Source organism: Lactuca virosa, chromosome 4 (genome assembly GCF_052849685.1).
Source record: "Lactuca virosa cultivar CGN04683 chromosome 4, Lactuca_virosa_CGN04683_v6, whole genome shotgun sequence".
Taxonomy (NCBI): Eukaryota; Viridiplantae; Streptophyta; class Magnoliopsida; order Asterales; family Asteraceae; genus Lactuca; species Lactuca virosa.
Genome location: NC_136429.1, coordinates 421094353 through 421121674, shown reverse-complemented (window position 1 = coordinate 421121674; position 27322 = coordinate 421094353). Strand labels below are relative to the sequence as shown.

At 41.5% G+C, this 27322-nt stretch overlaps 1 protein-coding gene across 2 annotated transcripts; it reads right to left on the bottom strand.

Moving 5' to 3' along the window:
* Positions 1-708: 708 nt before the first annotated feature.
* LOC145108984 (uncharacterized) lies at positions 709-3516 on the bottom strand. 2 transcript variants are annotated; one of them, XM_079046077.1, is made up of 8 exons: positions 2505-3516; positions 2121-2396; positions 1935-2057; positions 1722-1802; positions 1566-1626; positions 1423-1505; positions 1200-1323; positions 709-1060 (listed from the first exon to the last, which is right to left on the bottom strand). In XM_079046077.1, the coding sequence occupies exons 1-5, from the start codon at positions 3364-3366 to the stop codon at positions 1595-1597; spliced, it is 1374 nt and encodes a 457-aa protein (XP_078902203.1). In that variant the 5' UTR covers positions 3367-3516; the 3' UTR covers positions 709-1060; positions 1200-1323; positions 1423-1505; positions 1566-1594. The 2 variants fall into 2 exon arrangements, with proteins under 2 accessions (XP_078902203.1, XP_078902204.1); XM_079046078.1 differs by having other exon boundaries at positions 1423-1496.
* Positions 3517-27322: the final 23806 nt, after the last annotated feature.

Sequence of the window (27322 nt, the reverse complement as noted above, 5' to 3'; positions counted from 1 at the left end):
CTTCAAAACTTAAAAATTGACTCCTAAAATTTCCACCTATGTTTTGCAATTAAGATAGCAATAACTAACCCCAATGTACGATTAAACATCAATAACGCGATTCAGTTAATGAGTTGATGAGAGTTTTGTCCAAATGTGAACTCAAAAACATCATTAACCTCTATGTGATCTAAATGAAGGATTCAACACTATGATTTAGACTTTGCACCATAAAAAACAACATCCAAACATAATGTGACACTAAATCAAAAATCAAAGTGGAATTCCAATGGATTTATGGATAAATTCATGAAGCTGGGGTTCAAACCACCATTAAAGTTTTCATAAACTCAATTTGTAATATAGAACTGAACTTACATCATTAGATTAAAGTTATAAATTTAGAATTCAACACTTGATCTAATCATGAATTTCATCATAAAATTCATATTTGAGGAATTGAAGCTTAACACAAGGAAATGGAAAATTTGCTACCTTACAAGCTTCATTTTATAGGAATTTGACTTATATTGGATCTCCAGTTTTCCTTCTAATTCCATCATTTGCTCTAAAAAACAATTTGCACGCCTTTCTAGTTCCCATTGTTTGAAACGAAGAGGAAAGAGGATTGGGGAGATCTTAGATCTAATCTTTATACTTTTGGCAATTTTGGTGCCAAAAACTTCTTTTTATAAGAATATAATTAGAGTTAGCTAGAGTCAGCCATCATTTATAACTTCAAATAACATAATCTCCATATCACTTATGTTGCTCATATAAAACCAACTCTTTCAAACATGAAAACAAACATAAAGAGGGAATTAACACAGTTTATGAGAAAAAAACATGTTTAATTGTCTTCAATCCGTTTTTCATGAGCAGCAAATGGCATGAAAGGCTGCACAATTGCAATACCAATGTCTCTCTCTCCTTTCCCACTGATATGTCTCAGAATCCCAGAAGTTGAAATTCCATGCAAATTATAGCATCCTACTTTCAGGAGCATGTTACTTGCTTAGGTGGCAATAAACCAATCATAAAACTCAAAGACCAATCCACCAAACTGCTTCCATAAGATTCTCTGAAAGATAAATAGGTTTGAATATCATTATACGAGGATTGGAATCTGAGGTCAAAAGTCAACTACTTTTTGGGACAAAGGGTATTTTGGTCCAATGAGTTTCATATTTCAAATGGGAGGAAATTTCTAGTTTTCATACCTTCAAAAGCTCAGTATTGTCCGAAGCATATACACACAATGTAAGAATAAGAGACAAATGAAGCTTGCGATTTGTCAGATATAACAATGAGATGACATTGAAGGGAAGAGAATATGGGACCCACCTACAAAGTCAAACAGAAAAAATGGACATCACTTTATGCGTTAAGCTATATATGGATGTTTCTCTTTTACTTAATCCACACAAAAAAGAAAAAACTTACTCTTTAAACAAAAAGGTCACTCCATGAATTTTCATAAGTGGAACAAGCCATGAACATTTGATCAGATATTCGCCCTGAAAATTCTAAATTAAGAAAAAATAAAACTTCCATAAGTAAATAATTCTTAATTAGTAGAGAATTACCAGTTTGGAAAGAAAACCACTCGGCATCATTATGATATTGCATAAGCAAAGATGTTGTTGGCTGCAGAAATAGGAAATAAGATATAAGAAAACAAATCAACATGATGAATTCCTTTCAATAAAGTGACTACATTTTAAGAAAATAACACAAGGTACCTTGTCCAAGAAGCAATATTGCATTCGAAGCTAAAGGAATAATTTCTTGAATCTTTTCACTGGTAAAAATCGCTTCAGTGGCTGATCAATAATTAGAAAGAGATTCAGAATCATTGTAAACAAAATCAAAACTTGGCAACATTCGGATTAATAGAAGTAATTTGAATCATTTGACTAGAATAAATATCAACATGCTCAATATGCATATGATACCTGAGTGTTGAATAGTTTCTTCATTGTTCTTGGTGTCATTTTCATTCTCAGGAGATTCCATATCAGATACCACCATTGCATGTATAGTATAGTTCCCATCTGATACCCAAACAGTTTGAGCTCCTGCAATTTATTGTTTCTGTTATTGTTATTGTTATGAAAGAAAAGAAATAGAAAACATCATACTTGTGGAATCATCAGGAAGAACTGCAAGATTCTGAACTTTCATGGTGAGGGTCAACTTCTTCATCTCACAGATTGTTTCAGACCCAGAAGAAGGATTTGATATAGATAACAGATACAGCTCTCCATCAGAGTCTAAGATCAGAAACTTATTATGGCCCAAAAAGTGAACAGAAATTGCCTTTTTTGATCCCAATCGTACTTTTGATGAGTTAAATGCCACAAAACGAACTCCACCTTCTTTAGAATTTTGTCTCGTTTTCACACACTTCAACCTTGCTGCAGAAAATCAGCCATGAAATCACAGTTGGATCTTGTTATACATAGATAACCGTGATTTCTTATACCTAAATAAGGTAAGAGTGAGAAAGAAGAATATCAACTTACCAGAAGTATCAGAATGTTTCCCGATCTTCTCTTCTATATTACCGTTGACATTTATGGTTTTGCTGCTGTTGCCAGTTACTTTGGCAGAATTTACATACAAAATGGTGCTTCCGTTCGTTTCCGCTGTCAATCCATTTAGCAATTTGATCTTCTGGACTTCCGATTTGTCGGATTTCTTATTTGCATCCCGGCGACGATCTTTACTGATTCGCCCCTTCACAAGAGGCCTCAAGGGAAAAACCCTAACTCCATTCTCTTCCCCCAATATCAAAAACCCAATAGAAACACTTATAGAAAACACAGGCGAATCGCAGTCGATCACCGCAGTTTTCATCAACTTCACGTTATCTCCTTCTCCCGCAAGCTTCACCGCGAAAACCCAAACTTTACGGTTAGAAACGGAGTACATCGCGAAGACATTGATTGACCCCGCGAGTTTGATTGAAACCCCGTGGTTTACCCTAAATAAAACCCCTAATTTCCTTTCATCAAAACTCAGATCACTTTGATTGCAAATTACCCTAACCCTAGCGAATTGGTTATCCGGTCGGAGGATGTAGAAACGGAGGAGTATCGAGCTACCGACGAGGTTTGGGGAGGAGACAAGGAAGATAACACGAGACATGTCGGTGGAGCGGAGGCGCAGGAAGGTAGCGGAGGATGAGGGAGGAGAGACGACGGTGGTGGTGGCGGAGTGGAGAGAAGGCGGAGAGAACGGGGAGATGGAAGGGTAAAGAGAGAAAGAGAAGTCAGAGTGCATGAGAGCAAGAGAAAGAGAGGTAGGGTCGTAGAGGGTGGAGGAGATAGTGGTGGTAGGTGGAGGAGAGAGGCGGAGCTGCCGTGCCTGAGTGATAACAACCATCACATTTAGAAAAGGAGCCACCTGAACTAACGACCTACGACGGCGAGTTAACGCTAAACTAACGGCATTAAAAAGTCAACTAATTTTCTTGAGAGGGTTGGATTTTAGACCGATTTACTCGCCGGCAGATTAGAGTTGGGGACACGAACACAAAGATGGTTTTGTCGATACGGAAGAGGAGACCCCATTTCTTAATTTTTCAATAAACCCCTTGAAATCTCAATATTTCTACTTTCAACCCTGTTTTAACTTTTAAAAAAGTTATTGAGTTTTTAAATCACCTTATTAATGTCCTTTTTTTCTTTTTTCTTTTTCTAATAATAAACTATTATATTTACGAAATATAAAAGAATAATATCACTGCAAAACTAAATATTGTTGAGTGATTATTTTTAGCTAAGAAAAGTCATTATGGACTTGAATGGACAATATCTTTTCTTAACTTTAGGGGTGGTCAAAGGATCAAATCGGAAATCGAACAATAATCAACGATTGGATATACCTAAGAACCTTATATAAGCTTAGGTACATAACTCATCATACTAGGTCGTTTTGTATTATATTTTCATTGCAATCGTTCAAGGTTCTTAAACTTCAATCATTAACTAGATTTACTTCCAAATTTCGAAATTTCACCATTATATTCCTCCTACGTCATTTCATTTGTGGTGGTAGTATATGATTCCCATTAGAAGGTATTCGACAGAAAGACGTGATATAAAAGGAAGATAATGGGGAAAGTCCAAAGATTTTTGGAAGTAATCAAGTTACGGGGTTGAAGTTTAAATGTATATAAGCTTAGGTACTCTAACCCACCATAATACGTCGTTTTGTTTGATATATTCATTATAACGTTCTTAAACTTCAACCCTAACTTGATTTACTTTCAAGATTTTCAAATTTTTACTATTATCTTCTTCTTATATCACATATTTTTTCCGAACACTTACTAGGTTATATATATTATAATTGAAAATGAAAATTACGTAAGAGGAAGATTATTATGAAATTTATAAACATCTTGGAAGTAAATCAAGTTAGAAGTTTAATTATAAGAACATTGAACGGTTACCGATAATTTACCCCTAGTACGGGTTAGAAGTTGCGCTTAGGGTGTGCTGAAGACGCCCCAAGGCAGGCCGCCAGACCAAGTCACCCCTAGCACAGCCGCCCCGACGAAGTCACGCGCTCGCGGTCGCCCCTCCAGAACTGGGCGACCGCGTGGAAGGCTCGACCCTCAGTAGGTGTCACACCCCCAAACCAGGATGGCGGAAACGTCCGGGGGTGGATGACATTCATGTATTGTATCATAACAGTTGAATACTAGTAAAGAAAGCAAACATGACCATCATATATATAATTGAAAAAGTTACATCATTTTAAGTGTTACATGTTTCAAAAGAAAATTACAATATGATGACAAAAAGACTTTTTTGACGCATTAGCGCCCCATCCTTAAAAGCGGGTGTTTACCTGTTTTACTGATTTCCTGAGAATACAAGTTGTTTGAAAAAGTGTCAACAATTAAGTTGGTGAGTTCATAAGAATTTATATGAAAATAGTAAGCCTTTCCGTAAAAAGATATCGTGTTTGTTTCCAGAAAATCTGATATTTTCTAATAATGAAATGTACGTCGTTCACTTGTGAAATAAGGGTGTTTGTTCCAGAAAATCCAATATTTTCTAAAGAATGAGATGTAAGCTGTAAAATTTCCAAAACCGAAATGTACTAGTGTTTTCCATACATTAAAGTGGAATATATAGTTTTATTCATAAATAAAACCGTTTGAAGAATCGTATTTCCGTGTAAACTATACGTATAGTCGTTTCACTTATAACCGTGCTTTTAAGATGTGGTGCCTGCCTCGTCGTTCTTCAGGCGTCGAGATATTTATGACATTTGTCACCCATAACATGCCGGTCTGGCTGTAGCTAACAACCAGGGTGTGGGATCATCAGTCTCGTATAGATCTATACACAAGTATCACTCCCTCGTATCGGCGGTTCCGGTTATAAATACAGGACTTGCGAATATACCTCAGTTAGGTACGATTGAAGACAACGTCTCACAATTTCCATTCAACGAGTGTACGTGTTTTTGAAATGAAAACGTTTGTAAATGACATTATCCCATATTTCCAGGATAACGTCGAAGATGTCGTAAAACAATTATATATGCACTTTATATAATTTTTACCCTTTGCTCAATGAGTTACAAAGGGGTTAAGTTTCGTAAACTATATTTGTAAAGTTTTGATGAAATGAATGTTTTGTACTCGAAATATATATAGTTATTTATATATATTTGTATGAATAATGTAATGTTTATCCAAATGTTGTTCGTGAAATCATATGCGATTGATAGTAAAAACCGTTTCGTGTATTTAACACTTTTCGTAAAAATGGTAAAATTGGTGGATTAGGTGTCTAAGCCCATAACTATATTTGATATGTACTTGACCCGATTGTAGCATTGTCCTTTTGGGTTGCCTTCACCAAAGCAAATTGACTGGAAGAATAATGGAGAAAGAGGATAAAAGTGATTTATTAATATATTATATGAATAATATATTAAAAGAGAAATCATATTATTTAATTAACGTTGGTCAAGAATTAATTAGAATTAATTTTGTGGTCAAAAGAGGTTAATTGAATTAAGAGGACTAATATTGTAATGATATGATAATTGCAATATGGGCTGAGGAACCCTAAAGAAGGGATGGACGAATTCTATGGGGAAACCCACATAGAAATCGTCCATAGGAGCCTTCTGGAAGGATCTTGTGGACTGCTTAAGGCCTAAGCAATCTAATTAGGATTTTGACTGAAACCCTAGCAGCTCACCTATATAAAGACCCCTTGGGCTTCATATTTTCGGCTACCACAACCCTAGAAGGATTCCTAGAGCCAAAAATAGCCTTTCCCCCCTCTCTCTAATATTCTCCAATTGCTTTGGTGTTTGTGATCTTGATGAGGCATCGCATTTGAGGTGCTAGGTTCTCAAAAGCACAAGGTTATCAAGCTACAATTGAAAGGTAACATTCTTACTTGTTTATTTATGTTGATTTCGATTTTTGTATGCTAGAGTATTAGGGTTTATGAGCTTTGGATGATTATTGCATGTACAATTAGAAAAACCTAGATCTAAAGCTTTAGGGTTTGCATGTGCACCATAGGATTGATGTTTTGCTCATAACCCAACAGTGGTATCAGAGCCTAGGTCGTTTTTCTATTGTATTTGATGCTTAGCTAAGTTGGTCAAAGCTTAAAAAGTCGAAAAATCTGCTTCTGCCTGATGAACTCAACGAGTCAGGGCTACTCGACGAGTCCAGTCAGTGAGTCGGCGAGTCGGCTCGTCTGTTAGTAGATTTTTCGGGATTTTGACTTTAATTAGGTTGGGATAATTACCATAAACGTTTTTAATTGATAAAATCCGATTTTTTTTTAATAAGGTATTGATTATCCTCATTCAATTAGAAGATAATTGTTAAATAATAAGATAATTACTTGTTTATATGATTAAATAAATTATTTGTACTATTTAATGTGAATTATCTTGCCATATATTGAATTATGTCAAATTTAGATAATCACAAATTATTTGATTAACTGAATTATTTGAAAATTGATCTAGAAGCTTTTGAAAAGTTTCAAAACTTGCCCTCAAGTTTTGGAATTTAAATTTTGATTAAAAAAGTTTAATGTTTAAATTCTAAACCCTAGTGTTTAAAAAGTTTTAAATTCAACCCTTATACTATTATAATATAATAAGATTAATAATTATATATATGTATAAGACGAGTCAGTCTTACCGTTAGTAGGCCTCATTCACGAAGCCGATTTGTAAGGGGGGTATAAGGTTACTGCCTATAAAATGGTGGTTTAATGGGTGTCCACTCTCACCCATTGCTTCCTTGATTGGTGGAGGGTCGTTAGCCGAACGGGTAGGATAGGACAACTAATTCCTTATTAATAAGTATAATGATTGTATAAAGTAACTAAATATTTTTTTATAAATTCCCAATCTTAGTTACTTTAGGAAAAATGTGAAAAATGTATGCTATTCCATGAAATTACACTTTGCACCTTGCCAAGTCGTTAGTGGAGCGTATGTGGTTAACTGGCACACTAATTTGGGACTAGCAAGGGTGGCAAAGGGTAGCTCGATGTTTATCATAGATCAATCGAGCGTGTGTGGTTAACCGGCACATTGATTAGGTGGTAAATGACATCGAGAGTACCAAGTACATTTGCATGGTTATTCACACCTTGTTTGTGATCCTCGGTATCCCAGTCACAAACTTGAAGGGCATAATCGAGATTTAAACATGCCATTGAAAATTTCAATGAATCTCAAAAGAATCTAGGAATTTTAATTCATTTAAAACTTAAAATCCTTTTTCGTTTTTCATGGTGGAAATTGGTAAATCGTCATTTACCTACCTTCAAATTCTTTGCAATTAGATTACGGCATCCCTCTTCTGAATTGTAAATAAGTGTGTTGGGTCCTAACCCTAATTTCTCATTTGGGTGTTTAATTAGGGATTATTATCTAATCTAAACTTTGTTCCTTTTCAATTTCAGATGTCTACTTCGAACAACAACAACGCTTCTGGCTCGACCCCTTCTGGCTCATTCTCACTCATGAACTTGTGTAGGAGGGTGATCTTTTATGGAACCAATTTCAATGATTGGATCAACAACATTCGCATAGCCATCCGCTACGAGAACAAAGAGTATGTCCTCGACAAGGAGATGAAGGAGGTTAACGCGAACACTGCTACTCCCGAGGAAATTGTTGCGTACCAAACTCATGAGCGAGATGCTACGAAGGTTCACTGCATCATGCTCGCAATAATGACTACTGAGCTCCAAAAGTCCTACGAGGACTACTATCCATACGAGATGCACCAAGATTTGATGGAAAGGTACCATCAAAAAGCTAGGCAGGAGAGGTATGAGATCATCGCCTCGATGATCACTACCAAAATGAAGGATGGAGAGTCCATCACGACCCACTTGCAGAAAATGCAAATGCTTGTGGACCGCTTGCTAAAGTTGAATGTGAACTTCGACGAGGAGCTAGTCATAGATATTATTCTACACTCGTTGCCTCCTTGTTATGACCAGTTTCGTATGACCTATCATATGAAAAAGGAGGAGGTCACTCTAAGCAATCTTCAAGACCTGCTAAGGACTGCTTAGAGTAGTCTAAAAGGCAAATCTGTTGTATCTTCTCCTACTACTACTGCCCCTGTCTTGGCTATTGGGCAAAGGAAAGGAAAGAAGAGGAAGGCTCCCTCTAAGAGCCACAAGGGTAAACCCCATGATGGATCCTCTTCTAGCGGGACCAAAGCTGGTACTGCTACTCCTTCTTCCAATCCAAAAGAAGTAGAGTGCTTCTACTGTCACGACAAAGGGCATTGGAAATGAAGCTGCCCGAAGTATCTGCAGGACATCAAGGATGGGAAGATAAAGCCCTCCTTCGCAGGTATTTATACTATTCAATCTAACAACTCATCACATGCTATTTCTTGGGTCCTTGATACAAGTATGGTTTTCATATTTGTTCTGATTTGCAGGGCCTAAGAAGAAGTAGGGATGTGGAGCATGGGAAGATGAACCTGATCATGGGGAATAGGAAAGCGTCGCCTGTCACCAAGATTGGAGTTTACTCTTTAGTGCTTAGTAGTGGGTTAGGTTTAGATTTAAATGATTGTTGCTACTCGTCAAAAATGGTGAGAAACATTATTTCTTTTCATGGTTTGTACAGACAAGGTTTTAGATTTTCGTTTAATAATGAAATTGGTTCTATTAATGCTTTCTTGAATGGTACTTTCTATTTTGAAGCATTGCCTTGTAATGGAGTATATGAAACTGTGAATGTTGTAGATAACTTAGGAAATAATGTGTTGCACATTGATTCGTCCAATGGTTTGGACAAAGCATGCTTGTGGCATTGTTGTCTTGGACATGTCAACAAGAAACACATAGCCTAATTCCAAAAGGATGGAGTGTTGGAGTCATTCGAACTCAAGGATGACACGTGCGAATCTTGTTTACTTGGAAAGATGACCAATTCACCCTTCACTGGTACTTGTGAAAGGGGTGAGGGTTTATTGGATCTCATACATACGGATGTATGTGGACCCTTTAGATCCATGACAAGGGATGCGAACCGCTTCTATGTGACTTTTACCGCTGATTATAGCAGATATGGGTATATCTACTTAATCAAGCACAATTCAGAAACCTTTGAAAAGTTCAAAGAGTTTAAGCAAGAAGTGGAGAATCATCTGGGCAGGAAAATTAAGATGCTCCGATCCGATCGAGGAGGTGAGTACCTTAGTATTGAATTCCACAACTACCTCAAGGAATGCAAAATTGTTTCGCAATTGACGCCACCTAGGACACCGCAGTTGAATGGTGTGGCTGAGAGGCGCAATCGAACCTTGTTGGACATGGTTCGTTCCATGATGAGTCGAGCTTCGTTACCTATCTCATTCTGGGGGTATGCCTTAGAGACTGCCGCCCATATCCTTAATCTAGTCCCAACTAAGAAGGTTGCCAAAACACCTCACGAGATGTCGACAGGGAAGGTTCCCTCGTTGGCACATATCAAGGTTTGGGGTTGCGAGGCTTTCGTAAGACGAGAGACTCACGACAAGCTCGAACCTCGAAGTGAGCGATGTATTTTCATCGGCTATCCGCATAAGTCCTTTGGATATCTCTTCTATAGACCGAGTGACAATGTTGTCTTCGTTGTGAGAATAGGGGTTTTCTGAGAAAGAGAACTCATATTCCAAGAGGATAGTGAGAGGCAAATTGATCTTGAAGAGCTTCAAGAATCAAACGATGAAGGAACCTCTAACACTGGTGCTCAACCCAAAGAGGAAACTCCTGTTGAACCGATTGACGAATCCTTATAACAAGGAACCTCTTATACGTTTAGTGTTCCACTTGTGTTATATGGTTTCCATATAACAAGTGAAGGTGATATGTTTATTAGTGATAGTACACTAATAAATTTGGATGAACCTAACAACTACAAGGAAGCCATGGCAGGCCCGAAGTCTGCGAAATGGAAAGAGGCTATGGACAACGAGATTCAGTCCATGTATGATAATCAAGTTTAGAACTTGGTTGACAATGTGTCAGGTCGTAAGACGGTCGGGTACAAATGGATCTTCAAGAAGAAGACCGACATGGATGGAAAAGTACACACATATAAGGCGCGATTGGTTGTGAAGGTCTTTACTCAAACTCCCGGAGTTGACTATGATGAGACCTTCTCACCAGTAGCAAAGATCAAATCTATAAGGGTTATGCTTGCCATAGATGCATTTCATGACTATGAAATATGGCAAATGGATGTCAAAACCGCTCTCCTTAATGGGAAGTTGGCTGAAGATGTTTACATGAGTCAGCCAGAGGGATTTGTCAATGCAGAGCACCCTAATAGAGTGTGTAAGCTTGAGAAATCCATTTATGGATTGAAACAAGCGTCTCGCATATGGAATCTTTGTTTCGGTGAGAAAGTCAAATAGTTTGGTTTTTCGAGAAGCGAGGATGAGTCATGTGTATATGTCAAAGCCAGCGGGAGTATAGTTAGCTTTCTCGTTTTGTATGTGGATGACATACTGCTCATAGGAAATGACATCCCAACCTTGCAGGAGGTTAAGTCCTGGCTTGGGAAGTGCTTCGCTATGAAGGACCTCGGAGAAGCTGCTTTTATTCTAGGGATAAGGATATTGAGAAATAGGAGTAAGAGGCTAATAGGACTTAGTCAAAGTACTTACTTGGATAAAGTGTTAAAACGTTTTAGCATGGAAAATTCCAAGAAAGGGGAGTTACCAATCCAAAGCAATACCAAGTTGAGTAAGACTCAAAGTCCGAGTACCGATGTCGAGATAGCAGATATGAGCAGAGTACCTTATGCTTCTGCAGTTGGCTCGATCATGTATGCTATGACATGTACTCGACCTGATGTGGCCTTCGCTTTGAGCATGGTCAGCAGATATCAAGGGAATCATGGTAAAGCTCATTAGACTGCGGTAAAGAACATTCTTAAGTACATGTAGAGGACTAAGGACTGGTTTCTTATCCTTGGTGGGAGTCATGACTTGAGAGTGCGAGGGTATAGTGACGCCAGTTTTTAGACTGACCGAGATAATTTCCGTTCTCAGTCAGGTTGGGTCTTTACCCTGAATGGAGGAGCAGTGACATGGAAAAGTTCCAAGCAGGAGACCGTAGATGATTCATCGTGCGAATCAGAGTACATAGCAGCGAGCAAAGCGTCGAAGGAGGCAATATGGCTAAAGAACTTCATCAGAGACCTTGGAGTTGTACCTGCCATAAAGGAGCCTATGGAGATTTTCTGAGATAACGAAGGTATGGTTGCCTTAACCAAGGAACCGAGGGATCATGTCAGATCCAATCATATCGACATAAAATATCATTTCATTAGACATCGGGTGGAAGAGGGACTCCTCGTAGTGAAGAGGGTATCGTCATAGGATAACCCAGCAGATCCCCTTACGAAAGGACTGAGTAGGGTTAAGCACTTGCAGCACGCTAGGAGCATTGGGCTAAAGGACGATATTAGTTTTAGTGATAGATATCTTTTAGAAACTTTTAATAGATAAATTATAATTAACATTTGATGATTAAATAAAGGAGTTTTATTTATAAGTAAAGTTACTGTCTTGTGTTAACTATTTACTATTGTTTCACTTTGCATGTTTTGATTTCCTAAATAATAAGATTATTTAAACTATCCACAGTCGATCATACGTTGGAAGTAAGTATGAAAGAAGACTGTCATGAATTGGCTTGTAGATTGTTTAAACGTTTAGACATAGCAAAGGTTTGTTGCAACGTTCATGAGTGCTCCTGAAATAAGATTTGAGTATTGGATTAAACCCGCGCTCACATGAATCACTTCATGGAATTTAATCACGAGTGATTGTGAGACGATAATATCATATAGTCTTTAAAGCTAGATATATGAGTTGTTGTTTACGAGTCTGTTGTGCATTGATAATGCGAAAACGCATCAGTGACTTGATGTTATAAAACACATTGTTATGTACAATTTGATGAGTAAATAGTACAAGCATATAAGTCAAAGTTTATCTGTTCCTTTTATCTTACGAGGTTAAAAGTGATATCTTGGGCCCCTCGATGATTTTGTTTTAACTTATGTGTCGGGCCTGGTCAGGACTGAATTGATGTGTTCAATTAAGTTCTATGTCAGGAAAATTAGAGATCGAGAAACAAACTGCTGGACAATAAGTATGACTATGTTCCATGTGATTGTCCACACGATATATTGAGAACGGAGGACTATACGATCCCTTATCTAAAGGACGTGTCAGAGTTCGACAGCGGCTTTTGAGAGCTACGATTGCTAATCGGATTTTGAAGTCGTACTTGCATTTATAGTTATTAGACTTATCCAAGTGGGAGACTGTTGGATTAGGTGTCTAAGCCCATAACTATATTTGGTATGTACTTGACCCAATTGTAGCATGGTCCTTTTGGGTTGCCTTCACCAAAGCAAATTGACTGGAAGAATAATGGAGAAAGAGGATAAAAGTGATTTATTAATATATTATATGAATAATATATTAAAAGAGAAATCATATTATTTAATTAACATTGGTCAAGAATTAATTTAGAATTAATTTTGTGGTCAAAAGAGGTTAATTGAATTAAGGGGACTAATATTGTAATTATGTAATAATTGCAATATGGGATGAGGGACCCTCAAGAAGGGATGTACGAATTCTTGGGCCCCTCGATGATTTTGTTTTAACTTATGTGTCGGGCCTGGTCAGGACTGAATTGATGTGTTCAATTAAGTTCTATGTCAGGAAAATTAGAGATCGAGAAACAAACTGCTGGACAATAAGTATGACTATGTTCCATGTGATTGTCCACACGATATATTGAGAACGGAGGACTATACGATCCCTTATCTAAAGGACGTGTCAGAGTTCGACAGCGGCTTTTGAGAGCTACGATTGCTAATCGGATTTTGAAGTCGTACTTGCATTTATAGTTATTAGACTTATCCAAGTGGGAGACTGTTGGATTAGGTGTCTAAGCCCATAACTATATTTGGTATGTACTTGACCCAATTGTAGCATGGTCCTTTTGGGTTGCCTTCACCAAAGCAAATTGACTGGAAGAATAATGGAGAAAGAGGATAAAAGTGATTTATTAATATATTATATGAATAATATATTAAAAGAGAAATCATATTATTTAATTAACATTGGTCAAGAATTAATTTAGAATTAATTTTGTGGTCAAAAGAGGTTAATTGAATTAAGGGGACTAATATTGTAATTATGTAATAATTGCAATATGGGATGAGGGACCCTCAAGAAGGGATGTACGAATTCTATGGGGAAGCCCACATAGAAATTGTCCATAGGGGCCTTCTAGAGGGATCCTGTGGACTGCTTAAGGCCTAAGCAATCTAATTAGGGTTTTGACTGAAACCCTAGCAGCTAACCTATATAAAGACCCCTTTGGCTTCATATTTTCGGCTACCACAACCCTAGAAGGATTCCTAGAGCCGAAAATATCCTTTCCCCTCTCTCTCTCTAATATTCTCCAATTGTTTTGGTGTTTGTGATCTATTAGAGGCATCGCATTTGAGGTGCTAGGTTCTCAAAAGCTCAAGGTTATCAAGATATAATTGAAAGGTAACATTCTTACTTGTTTATTTATGTTGATTTTGATTTTTTTATGCTAGAGTATTAGGGTTTATGAGCTTTGGATGATTATGTTGGATTAGGTGTCTAAGCCCATAACTATAAATGGGATGTACTTGACCCGATAGTAGCATGGTCCTTTTGGGTTGCCTTCACACTGATGACTAGACAGAACGACTGTTGAGGAGAGAGGCTGATTTATTAATAAGAATAATAAATTGGGGCAAACATCTGATATATTAATATATTATATGAATAATATATTAATTTGGAATCATATTATTAATTAGTATTTAATCATAAATTAATTTGGAATTAATTTTGGGATTAAAGGAACTGATTAAAAGTACAGGGGTTGTTTTGTAATTATTTGATAGTTGAGGCTTTGGGCCATTGGATCACCCTTGTTAGGGCTAGGCCGAAAATCCTAGAAGGATCTAGGAGTTTTCGTCCAAGGCCTAATGCAAGGAGGTCCATGGACTTGCTTAGGCCCTAAGCTAAGGGATTAGGGTTTCCACCCCGAAACCCTAGCTGGCCTCAAGTATAAATAGACCCCTAGGCTTAAGAATTTGCCCTACCCCTTGAGAAACCCTAGAAGAGACTATTTCTAGTGCTAGTTACATTCTCTCCTCTCTTTCATATCCATCCTTTCACTCTTGTGTGTTTATGAGCCATTATAGGTACTACATTTGTGGTACTTGTTCTCAAGAGCAAAAGAACTACAAGATTTAGTTGTTATTACTATATAGCAACAAGGTATGTATTCTAATCCCTTTTTTATGATTTTAGAAATATTAGATGCATGCTAGGGTTTCCTTTTGTGTTCATTTGTTGTATGTCTAATAGTGAAAACATAGATCCAAATTAGGGTTGCATGCAAACATAGGATTGTTTGTATAAATCCCAACAGTGGTATCAGAGCCTTTGGTTTTTGTTTTCAATTGGATTTGATACAAAAGTATGAACTTGACAAATTAGGGTTTATGGCTAATAAACCCTAGGGCTTGGATTTTCGAAATTAGGGTTCCAAAACCCTAGTTTTCGAATTTTGTTAGGGTTTCTTGAACCCTTTCCTTTAGCATTAAAATTTCGAAATTAGGGTTGTCTAACCCTAAGGTTTTTGAAAATGCCTTATCCCCCAAGATAAGATTCCAATATTTTAGGGATTAGGATAATGCCATCTTTTGTAATTATCCCTTTAATTGTTTGAATAGATAATTAAAGATCTTTGAATTATCCCATCCCAAATTTTCGAATTTTAGGGGATAAAGGGATTAGGTTAAATTAATTGTTTAATTTAATGGATAATCCTTCAAGATTAAATAATTTAAATAAATTGTTTAATTTTGGATAATTATTAAATCAAATTTTTAATATTTAAGATTTTAAAATTAAAAGGTATTAATTTTCAAAAATTTTAAATTTGATTAAAACCCTAGTATTTTGAAATGTTTAAAATACACCCTTATACTATTATAATATTATAAGATTAATAATTATATATATGTTTGAGATTAATCTAGTCTTACCGTTAGTAGGCCTCATTCACGAAGCCGATCTATAAGGGGGGGGGGGGGTATAAGGTTGCTGCCTATAAAATGACAGTTTAATGGGTGTCCACTCTCGCCCACCGCTTCCTTGAATGGTGGAGGGTCGTTAGCTGAACGGGTAGGATAAGGCAACTAATTCCTCATTAAAAGTGTAATGATTAATAAAGTAACTAAAAGTTTTTATAAAATTCTCAATCTTAGTTACTTTAGGAAAAATGTGAAAATGATGCTATTCCATGAAATTACACACTGCACCTTGTTGGTCGTTAGTGGAGCGTGTGTGGTTAACCGGCACACTAATATGGGACCAATGAAGGATGGCAATGGGTAGCTCATAGATTATTATAGATCAATGGAGTGTGTGTGGTTAACCGGCATATTAATTAGGTGATAGACATCTTCGAGAGTACCAAGCTAATTTGCATGGTTATCCACACCTTGTTTGTGATCCTTGGCATCCCAGTCGAAAACGTGAAGGGCATAATCGAGATTAAACATGCCATTGAAAAGTTCAATGAATCTAAAAAGATCTAGGAGTTTCAATTCATTTAAAACCTAAATTTCTTTTTCGTTTTTCATGGTGGAAATTGGTAAATCGTCATTTACCTACCTTCACATATTCTGCAACTGGATTACGACATCCCTATTCCGAGTTGTAGCATATTTTGTTGGGTCCTAGCCTTAATATTTCATTTGGGTGTTATATTAAGGATTGAATTAACTAACTTGCATTTCTCCCGTTTTGTAGATGTCAAACTCTAACAACTATGGTCTTCCTGAACCCTTTGGAAAAAGCTTTCCACAAGAAGATGATGTTCCACGATTGGATCGTGGAAATGGAAATCATGTTTCACTTCCTCCACCTCCTCCAATAATTCTCCCTGACCCACATGTTCCAAGACTTGAAAAGTTCAAGGTCACTCAAGCCCTATTGGCAAGCAAACTGTAGCACCAGGTTCTTGGTATGTATTCTTTTTATTAATTCTTTAAATATTTTGCATTTTGGCCTTGGACTCGGCGAGTTGAAGGACCAACTCGCCGAGTAGAAGCGAGAAGGGACGCGGGACTTAAGTGATGAACTCGGCGAGTCGGGTCCCGGACTCGGCGAGTAGGTGCTGTTCGGACCAAAAACCCTAATCCGAGGGTTTGCACCCTATTTAAGCAATGATATGACGACCATATTGTCCCTTATGCTCCCAAAACACTTCTCATTGAAACCCTAGCCGTTTGTGCATTGTTGAGGCCATTTTTGGTGTTCTTGTGTGGTTGTAAAGCTTGGAAAGAAGAAAGGAGCTTGGAACCTGAGTTGGGGACAGTAGATCCAGAGATTTTACTTCATTTTCAGCAGCTTCAAGGTATAATGCCCCTGTCTAGACTCATCTATGTGTTATTCATCTTTAACTTGGGATTTCTTTGGATTGCTAAGCCATGTTTTGGTATTGGAAGTGTGGAGTGGGTTTTGACTTCAAATCTGGGCCTTAAGAGGGGTTTCATGGCATAAAGGTGCCAACTTTAGGGCCATGAGAGCCCCATGCTCATTGTAGGACACTTTATGTGGATTTTTGAGCTAAAAACCCCATGCATGTGCATCAAGTTTGGAACTTTACGTATAAAGTGGACATTAGGAGGCCAGATCTATGGTTTTGGTGTGCTAGATCCCATTTAAATCAACTGTATGGAATTGGTCAAGACTGGACTCGGCGAGTCCGTTCTTGGACTCGGCGAGTCCAAGGCAATCTTCTTAGAACTCGACGATTTGTTCATCAACTCGGCGAGTCGAGGACAGATCTTGTTCATTAGATGAAGGTGGACTCGACGAGTTGTTCATCAACTCGGCGAGTCGGATGAGTTTTCATGTGACGTTCATATGAGAGAAGAACTCGTCGAGTTGACGGCCCAACTCGACGAGTAGAGTCGTGGATAAGGACAAATGGAAGGTTAGGGACTCGGCGAGTTGGCTAGCCAACTCGGCGAGTCAGGTCAACTGGAGGTTGACTTTGACTTTGACTTGACTTGATCAGGGGTAAAATGGTCATTTTACCCAAAGAATAGATATCAGACTCTGATTGTATGTTTTGTGGGATTTATAGCCGGAGGATTTCCGGAGCAGCAGCAGCAAATAGAGAGTTCCCGCACAGATCATCAGCTACTACGAGGTGAGTTACCTTCCAGTAGCGGTGGGTCTACGGCGACAATTCCGGCCCACTAGTAGGGATCGTATGATAGATGTTTGTCTTTGTGATATTCATCTGTGTTGCTACTACCTGATATGTTATATGCTAGCGTGATATGATATGTGATAGTGATAGAGATTCGGTTGTTAGGACCGAAGGGTAGGTTAGGCACCCCAGATATGCCTAACAGTATGTTATGATATGTTTAGCTGCTAGCATGATATGTTATACGAGATAGAGGTAGTAGAGGGGGGGATGGTCTCCGAGATTCGGTTGTTAGGACCGAAGGGTAGGTCGGCACCCCAGATATGCCTGACAGTAGATATTGCTATGATATATGTGACAGTATTAGTAGGGGTTGAAATAGTCCCCGAGGTTCGGTTGTAGGACCGAAGGGTAGTCAGCACCCCAGAATAGCCGCACGGGTAGGTCGGCACCCCAGAATGGCCGTACGGGCAGGTCGGCACCCCAGAATGACCGTACCGGGTAGGTCGGGCACCCCAGAAATGCCTGGCAGTATCTATGCTATATGATTGTATGGTATGTGGACGATGGGGGGGAACTCACTAAGCTTCGTGCTTACAGTTTACAGTTTTGTTTCAGGTACCTCTTCAGCGAAGGGGAAGGAGCTGGCGCGGTAGCGGCACATCAAACACACACACATTGGTTTTTCCACATTATGAGATGTCCTGGGATTGTACTCTGACATTATTATTATTTTTATGATTTGGTTTTTCAGGCACGAGATATAATTTATGAAATGATATGATCGGATGATGTTTTACTACAAATGTTTTACAAATCACTTATTTTAAATGAAATTTTTGGATGAGAAAATTGGGTCGTTACAAGTTGGTATCAGAGCCCTGGTTTGAGGGATTCGGACACACCTTCGGGGGTGTCTGGACTCAAATCGAGGGATTAAAATATTTTTATAAAGAAATGATTTTCTAAAGGCTAAGTAACAGAGTTTTGAGAAAGAACAAGGTGTGTGATGTGCGCGACCGGCCGAGCTCAAGTAAGTTTTCCCCAGAGTACCCATACAAGTTCATGTTATGATTTACCAGTTTCAGTAGAACTGCATGCTAGAATAGGACTAAGGATCTAGGAATGATGCCTTATGTGCCTGCTTTATGTGCTTCAGCTTTATGAGAATTGCATGCTAGTATTGAGTAGACAGCAGTAGGATAGCCTGTTTAGGTTATGCCTGATAGTATGAGCTTAGCATTGTATGCTAGTATAGTTTCTTGTTATGAAATAGATTTGCTTGAGTAGTTTCCTTTGTCTGAATGCTGTTTGCTTTGTGCTTTTAGGAGTTCTAGCTGTCTTTCACTAACTAGTAAACGAATACGTTAAGTTACATATTGCAAGAACTAAATAATTCTAGAAGGTTGGGTCTAGCCCTATTTCGCAGCTCTTGTTTGAGTCCAACCGTTGTAGGGTAGGATCTCTCATTCGAAGAATTATCTAGTCTGAGTAATATGTAATAGTATTCGCGAGCTAGTTAGGGGAAGAAAGCAGGGACTTCTTATGCAGCTGATGACGGAGAGTGGGTTGGTGGTTACCTAGGGCAAGCCTAGGATAAGAGTAGCATGAGATCAGCAGTAGTAGTAGAAGGGACTTGGTGGAGTCAAGGAAGTTTGTGAGGAAAGTACGGATAGATGTGGAAGGTAGTATGGGCCCGTACTACTGGAAGCATAGGATCCGTACTTGAATTGAGGAAGGATGAGGAAGCCAGTAGATGTGATCCCTCTAAGATGTATCAGTACCACTGACAGTTGTCGTTATGTATTGCAGAATGGTGGTACTACGTTCGAGGCCAGCAGTTGGCAGTTCGGGAGAGGGATCGGGTTCAGGTTCAGGTTCCGAACCAGTGGATGAGAGGCTACGCGAGTTCATCGCGTCAGAGATCACCAGAGGCATCCTTGAGTCGACCCCCATCATTTTCGGGTCGATCAAGGAAGGGATAGTTGAGCTGATGGAGGACCGCCTCAGGGCGTTCAGGAGTGACATGGCATCTGGCCAGTCAGGATCTCGCACACTGTCCTTTAAGGACTTCAGGAGCAGTGGTGCGACGGACTTCCACGGGGCGAAGGACTCCATTGTGGCCAGACGATGGATTGCAGACATTGAGTCTGCGCAGCTGACCAGCTTCTGCCCCGAGGGGTCGAAGGTGAGATATGCAGCAGGGTGTTTGAGAGACAGAGCTAGAGATTGGTGGGAGTCTGTTGGTGACTCATTGGGAGCCTCGGCTGTTGAGGCTATGACATGGCCGGACTTTGTGACCCGGTTCAGAGCAGAGTTTGCGCCAGCTATAGAGCTTCAACAGCTGGCCAGGGAGTTTTTGGATATGAGGCAGACGACGAAGACTGTGGCGGAGATCACCGCCAAGTTCCGGGAGAGGGCGTTACTGGTGCCCCAGTATGCGGGTGATGAGGATATGAGGAGGACCCGCTACCATGACATGTTGCGAGCCGACATTCGGGAGCATGTCAATTTTTTCAGCTTGCCCTACCCTGGATTCTATGATTGTCAGGGCAAGGGAGAGGGAGATAGATCTGGAGCACATCCGGAAGAGGAAGGCAGAGGAGGGACAGACGATAGGGGCTTCAGGAAAGAAGCCCAAGGGATCAGATGGTAGGCCGAAAGGCCAGTCAGGACCGGGCTGCTACAGGAAATGCGGCAGGCCACATGAGGGAGCATGTAGATTGGGGTCGTCGGGCTGCTATAAGTGCGGCAAGACGGGGCACTTCAACAAGGATTGTACCGCCCCTGCACCTGTTATTCAGACGTCTAAGTTGCTGTGTTTCCACTGCAACCAGAGGGGCCACAAGAAGGCCAACTGCCCCCAGTTGACAGCAGCAGCAGCGCCAGTGAAGGCGCCAGCTCCAGCGACCCTGCGGATTACAGATGGCCGACAGGGCAAGGCAGAGGCTCCGGTGGTGAGGAGTCGGGCATTTCAGCTGACTACCGAGGAGGCACGCGCCACACCCGATGTGGTGACGGGTATGATTCTTTCCCTCTTATTTATTTATATGATGTTTATGATATTGATATGTGCTCTGTTTAGGATCGTTCCATGTGAACGGTATCCCAGTTCAGGTATTGTTTGATTCGGGTGCTACCCGATCGTTTGTTTCTCTTGCGCTTAGCAAGAAGTTTTCTGAGTCTTCGGGCATGTTGGATTGCCCTATAGAGGTCGAGATTGCGGACGACCGATCAGTGCGAGCATCTGATGTCTTCCGAGATTGTGTACTGAGATTATTTGAGGAGCGCTACCTGGTGGATCTGGTTCCCATACCTTTACGGGGGAAAAAGGTGATTATCGGTATGGATTGGCTAAGCCCCAACGGGGCGGTGATAGATTGCGCACAGCAGATAGTGCGAGTCAGGACCCCAGGTGGGGGAGAATTAGTGATTCAGGGCGAAAGGCCACAGTGAGGACCAGCTTTGTGTTCAGTAGCAGAGCTAGGCGTTACCTTCAGCAGGGTTGCGCATATGTTATGGATACCCGGGAGGCGGGTAGGGCGACGGTGGGCGATATGCCCGTAGTACGAGAGTTCGCGGATGTATTCCCCGAGGAGTTGCCAGGGATACCTCTGGAGCGACAGGTAGAGTTCAGGATCGACCTAGTTCCTGGTGCGGCTCCCATAGCCAAGGCACCATATCGGTTGGCTCCTCCCGAGATGCAGGAGTTGTCTACGCAGCTGCAGGAGCTGCTAGACAAGGGATTCATCAGGCCGAGTAGTTCGCCTTGGGGAGCCCCGATTCTGTTTGTGAAGAAGAAGGACAGGTCGCATCGTATGTGTATAGACTATAGGGAGCTGAATAAGGTAACGGTGAAGAACCGTTACCCACTCCCGAGGATTGACGACCTCTTTGACCAGCTACAGGGGGCATCTTGGTTCTCCAAGATTGATTTGCGTTCAGGGTATCATTAGATGAGGGTCAGAGAGGAGGATGTACAGAAGACGACGTTTCGGACGCGTTATGGCCACTATGAGTTCGTGGTGATGCCTTTCGGGCTCACCAATGCTCCTGCCGCGTTCATGGACCTCATGAACCGCGTGTGTAGACCGATGTTAGACCGGTCTGTGATAGTGTTTATTGATGATATCTTGGTTTACTCCAAGACACAGGAGGAGCACGAGGAGCATCTGCGAGAGGTTCTAGAGACTTTGAGGAGGGAGAACTTGTATGCCAAGTTCTCCAAGTGTGAGTTCTGGTTGCGCGAGGTGCAGTTTCTTGGGCACCTTGTCAACCAGAACGGGATTCGGTAGATCCGGCTAAGGTGGAGGCCATGATGAGATGGGAGGTTCCGAAGTCTCCATCTGAGATTCAGAGTTTCCTGGGATTAGCTGGCTACTATCGGAGATTCATCCAGGATTTCTCCAAGATAGCCTTACCCCTGACCAGGCTAACGAGGAAGGCCGTGGTCTTTCGTTGGGGGCCTGAGCAGCAGGCTGCATTCGAGACACTGAGACAGAGATTGTGCGAGGCGCCAATCTTAGCCCTGCCAGAGGGCATGGAGGATCTCGTCGTGTACTGTGATGCGTCCATCGCAGGCTTGGGCGCAGTATTGATGCAGAGATGGCATGTTATCGCTTACGCTTCGAGGCAGCTGAAGCCTCACGAGGCGAACTACCCGATGCATGATTTGGAGTTGGGGGCTGTTGTGTTCGCCCTCAAGATTTGGCGTCATTACCTCTATGGGGTTCGTTGTACGATTTACACGGACCACAAGAGCTTGAGGTACCTCATGGATCAGCCGAATCTAAACATGAGGCAGCGTCGGTGGTTGGACGTGGTGAAGGATTACGATTGTGAGATCCTTTACCATTCGGGGAAGGCCAATGTGGTGGCCGATGCGCTTAGCCGCAAGGCGGCACCGATCATAGATATCTGCATGCGGATGACAGTATTGACCCCGTTATTGGAGCAGATCCGAGAGGCCCAACAGGAGGCTACGAAGGAGGAACATCGGAAGAGTGAGCGTATAGTGGGTCAGGTTTCCTCCTTCGACTATGACAGCAGGGGATTATTGACGCTACACCGCAGGGTGTGGGTTCCATACCACGGAGGCGTGCGCCAGGTTTTGATGGAGGAGGCGCACAAATCCCGATTCTCCATTCATCCCGGGGCGATGAAGATGTATAGGGATCTTTGTCTTGACTATTGGTGGCCCTGCATGAAGCGGGATGTGGCATGGTATGTGGAGCGGTGCTTGACCTGCAGGAAGGTCAAGGCCGAGAATCAGAGACCACACGGCAAGATGCAGCCGTTGGATATTCTGCTGTGGAAATAAGAGGATATTACGATGGATTTTATCACCAAGCTTCCCAGGACCGCGCGGGGAGTGGATTCGATTTGGGTCATCGTCGATCGATTGACCAAGAGCGCCCACTTTATCCCGATTCAGGAGAGCATCTCGGCCGAGAAATTGGCCGATATCTATATCAGAGAGGTGGTGGCGCGGCATGGAGTGCCAGTTTCGGTGATTTCGGATAGGGATGTGCGGTTCACTTCCAGGTTTTGGAATAAATTCCATGACGAGTTGGGTACTCGTCTGCATTTCAGCACCGCTTTTCACCCGCAGACGGATGGCCAGAGCGAGCGGACCATCCAGACTCTGGAGGATATGTTGCGGGCATGTGTCTTAGACTTCGGAGGTAGTTGGGATACCTACCTTCCATTGGCAGAGTTCTCCTACAACAATAGTTACCACGCGAGCATCGACCGTCCTCCCTTCGAGATGTTGTATGGGAGGAGGTGCAGGACCCCGATATGTTGGGGCGAGGTTGGCCAGAGAGTCATGGGGAGCACCGAAGTGGTGCTCAAGACGACGGAGAGGATTCAGCAGGTCCGGAGCAGGCTTCAGACTGCTCAGAGTCGGCAGAAAAGTTATGCCGACAAGTGTCGTTCGGACCTGGAGTTCCAGGTCGGGGATATGGTTCTCCTGAAGGTGTCGCCTTGGAAAGGCGTCATCCGATTCAGGAAGCGGGGCAAGTTGGGCCCAAGGTTCATTGGACCATTCAGGGTTGTAGCCCGGGTGGGCAAGGTGGCGTACAGGCTGGATCTGCCAGCCGAAATCAGTCAGATCCACAGCACTTTCCACGTCTCCCAGCTGTGGAAGTGCCTGGTGGACAACTCAGCAGTGGTGCCCCTAGAGGATATTCAGGTTGATGACAGCCTGAACTACATTGAGCGGCCTGTGGCGATTCTCGACCGGAAGTCGAAGGATTTGAGGAACAAGAGAGTGGAACTCGTGAAGGTGCAATGGCAGCACCGGAAGGGGTCGGAGTGGACTTGGGAGCCGGTGTACGAGATGATGGAGCATTACCCCGAGCTGTTTCAGGAACGAGCAGCAGACTTCGAGGACGAAGTCTAAAATAAGTGGAGGAGATTTGTAGCACCTGGTTCTTGGTATGTATTCTTTTTATTAATTCTTTAAATATTTTGCATTTTGGCCTTGGACTCGGCGAGTTGAAGGACCAACTCGCCGAGTAGAAGCGAGAAGGGACGCGGGACTTAAGTGATGAACTCGGCGAGTCGGGTCCCGGACTCGGCGAGTATGTGCTGTTCGGACCAAAAACCCTAATCCGAGGGTTTGCACCCTATTTAAGCAATGATATGACGGCCATATTGTCCCTTATGCTCCCAAAACACTTCTCATTGAAACCCTAGCCGTTTGTGCATTGTTGAGGCCATTTTTGGTGTTCTTGTGTGGTTGTAAAGCTTGGAAGGAAGAAAGGAGCTTGGAACCTGAGTTGGGGACAGTAGATCCAGAGATTTTACTTCATTTTCAGCAGCTTCAAGGTATAATGCCCCTGTCTTGACTCATCTATGTGTTATTCATCTTTAACTTGGGATTTCTTTGGATTGCTAAGTCATGTTTTGGTATTGGAAGTGTGGAGTGGGTTTTGACTTCAGATATGGGCCTTAAGAGGGGTTTCATGGCATAAAGGTGCCAACTTTAGGGCCATGAGAGCCCCATGCTCATTGTAGGACACTTTATGTGGATTTTTGAGCTAAAAACCCCATGCATGTGCATCAAGTTTGGAACTTTACGTATAAAGTGGACATTAGGAGGCCAGATCTATGGTTTTGGTGTGCTAGATCCCATTTAAATCAACTGTATGGAATTGGTCAAGACTGGACTCGGCGAGTCCGTTCTTGGACTCGGCGAGTCCAAGGCAATCTTCTTAGAACTCGACGAGTTGTTCATCAACTCGGCGAGTCGAGGACAGATCTTGTTCATCAGATGAAGGTGGACTCGACGAGTTGTTCATCAACTCGGCGAGTCGGATGAGTTTTCATGTGACGTTCATATGAGAGAAGAACTCGTCGAGTTGACGGCCCAACTCGACGAGTAGAGTCGTGGATAAGGACAAATGGAAGGTTAGGGACTCGGCGAGTTGGCTAGCCAACTCGGCGAGTCAGGTCAACTGGAGGTTGACTTTGACTTTGACTTGACTTGATCAGGGGTAAAATGGTCATTTTACCCAAAGAATAGATATCAGACTCTGATTGTGTGTTTTGTGGGATTTATAGCCGGAGGATTTCCGGAGCAGCAGTAGCAGATAGAGAGTTCCCGCACAGATCATCAGCTACTACGAGGTGAATTACCTTCCAGTAGCAGTGGGTCTACGGCCACAATGCCGGCCCACCAGTACGGATCGTATGATAGATGTTTGTCTTTGTGATATTTATATATGTTGCTACTACCTGATATGTTATATGCTAGCGTGATATGATATGTGATAGTGATAGAGATTCGGTTGTTAGGACCGAAGGGTAGGTTAGGCACCCCAGATATGCCTAACAGTATGTTATGATATGTTTAGCTGCTAGCATGATATGTTATACAAGATAGAGGTAGTAGAGGGGGGGATGGTCTCCGAGATTCGGTTGTTAGGACCGAAGGGTAGGTCGGCACCCCAGATATGCCTGACAGTAGATATTGCTATGATATATGTGACAGTAGTAGTAGGGGGTGAAATAGTCCCCGAGGTTCGGTTGTAGGACCGAAGGGTAGTCAGCACCCCAGAATGGCTCGACATGGGTAGGTCAGCACCCCAGAATGGCTTGACACGGGTAGGACGGCACCCCAGAATAACCGCACGGGTAGGTCGGCACCCCAGAATGGCCGTACGGGCAGGTCGGCACCCCAGAATGGTCGTACCGGGTAGGTAGGGCACCCCAGAAATGCTTGGCAGTATGTATGCTATATGATTGTATGGTATGTGGACGATGGGGGGGAACTCACTAAGCTTCGTGCTTACAGTTTACAGTTTTGTTTCAGGTATCTCTTCAGCGAATGGGAAGGAGCTGGCGCGGTAGCGGCACATCATACACACACGCATTGGTTTTTCCGCATTATGAGATGTCCTGGGATTGTACTCTGACATTATTATTATTTTTATGATTTGGTTTTTCAGACACGAGATATAATTTATGAAATGATATGATCGGATGATGTTTTACTACAAATGTTTTACAAATCACTTATTTCAAATGAAATTTTTGGACGAGAAAATTGGGTCGTTACAAGTTGGTATCAGAGCCCTGGTTTGAGGGATTCGGACACACCTTCGGGGGTGTCTGGACTCAAATCGAGGGATTAAAATATTTTTATAAAGAAATGATTTTCTAAAGGCTAAGTAAAAGAGTTTTGAGAAAGAACAAGGTGTGTGATGTGCGCGACCGGCCGAGCTCAAGTAAGTTTTCCCCAGAGTACCCATACAAGTTCATGTTATGATTTACCAGTTTCAGTAGAACTGCATGCTAGAATAGGACTAAGGATCTAGGAATGATGCCTTATGTGCCTGCTTTATGTGCTTCAGCTTTATGAGAATTGCATGCTAGTATTGAGTAGACAGCAGTAGGATAGCCTGTTTAGGTTATGCCTGATAGTATGAGCTTAGCATTGTATGCTAGTATAATTTCTTGTATGGTATGTGGACGATGGGGGGGGGGGGGGAACTCACTAAGCTTCGTGCTTACAATTTACAGTTTTGTTTCAGGTACCTCTTCAGCGAAGGGGAAGGAGCTGGCGCGGTAGCGGCACATCATACACACACACATTGGTTTTTCCGCATTAGGAGATGTCCTGGGATTGTACTCTGCCATTATTATTATTTTTATGATTTGGTTTTTCAGACACGAGATATAATTTATGAAATGATATGATCGGATGATGTTTTACTACAAATGTTTTACAAGTCACTTATTTTAAATGAAATTTTTGGACGAGAAAATTGGGTCGTTACACAAACACGAAGATGGAAAGTCTATATGTGCTCACGTCTTGGAGATGAAATTACATATTGAAAGGTTGGAAATGTTGGGTGTCGATGTCTTAAGGAAGCTGGCTATTCACTTGGTTCTTCAATCACTTCCGAATCATATAGTGAGTTCATTAAAGATTACTATATGATGGACCACGACGTGACCCTCATTGATCTTACCTATTTGCTTATTGTTGCTGAATCAGCAATGATTTGGCGCAC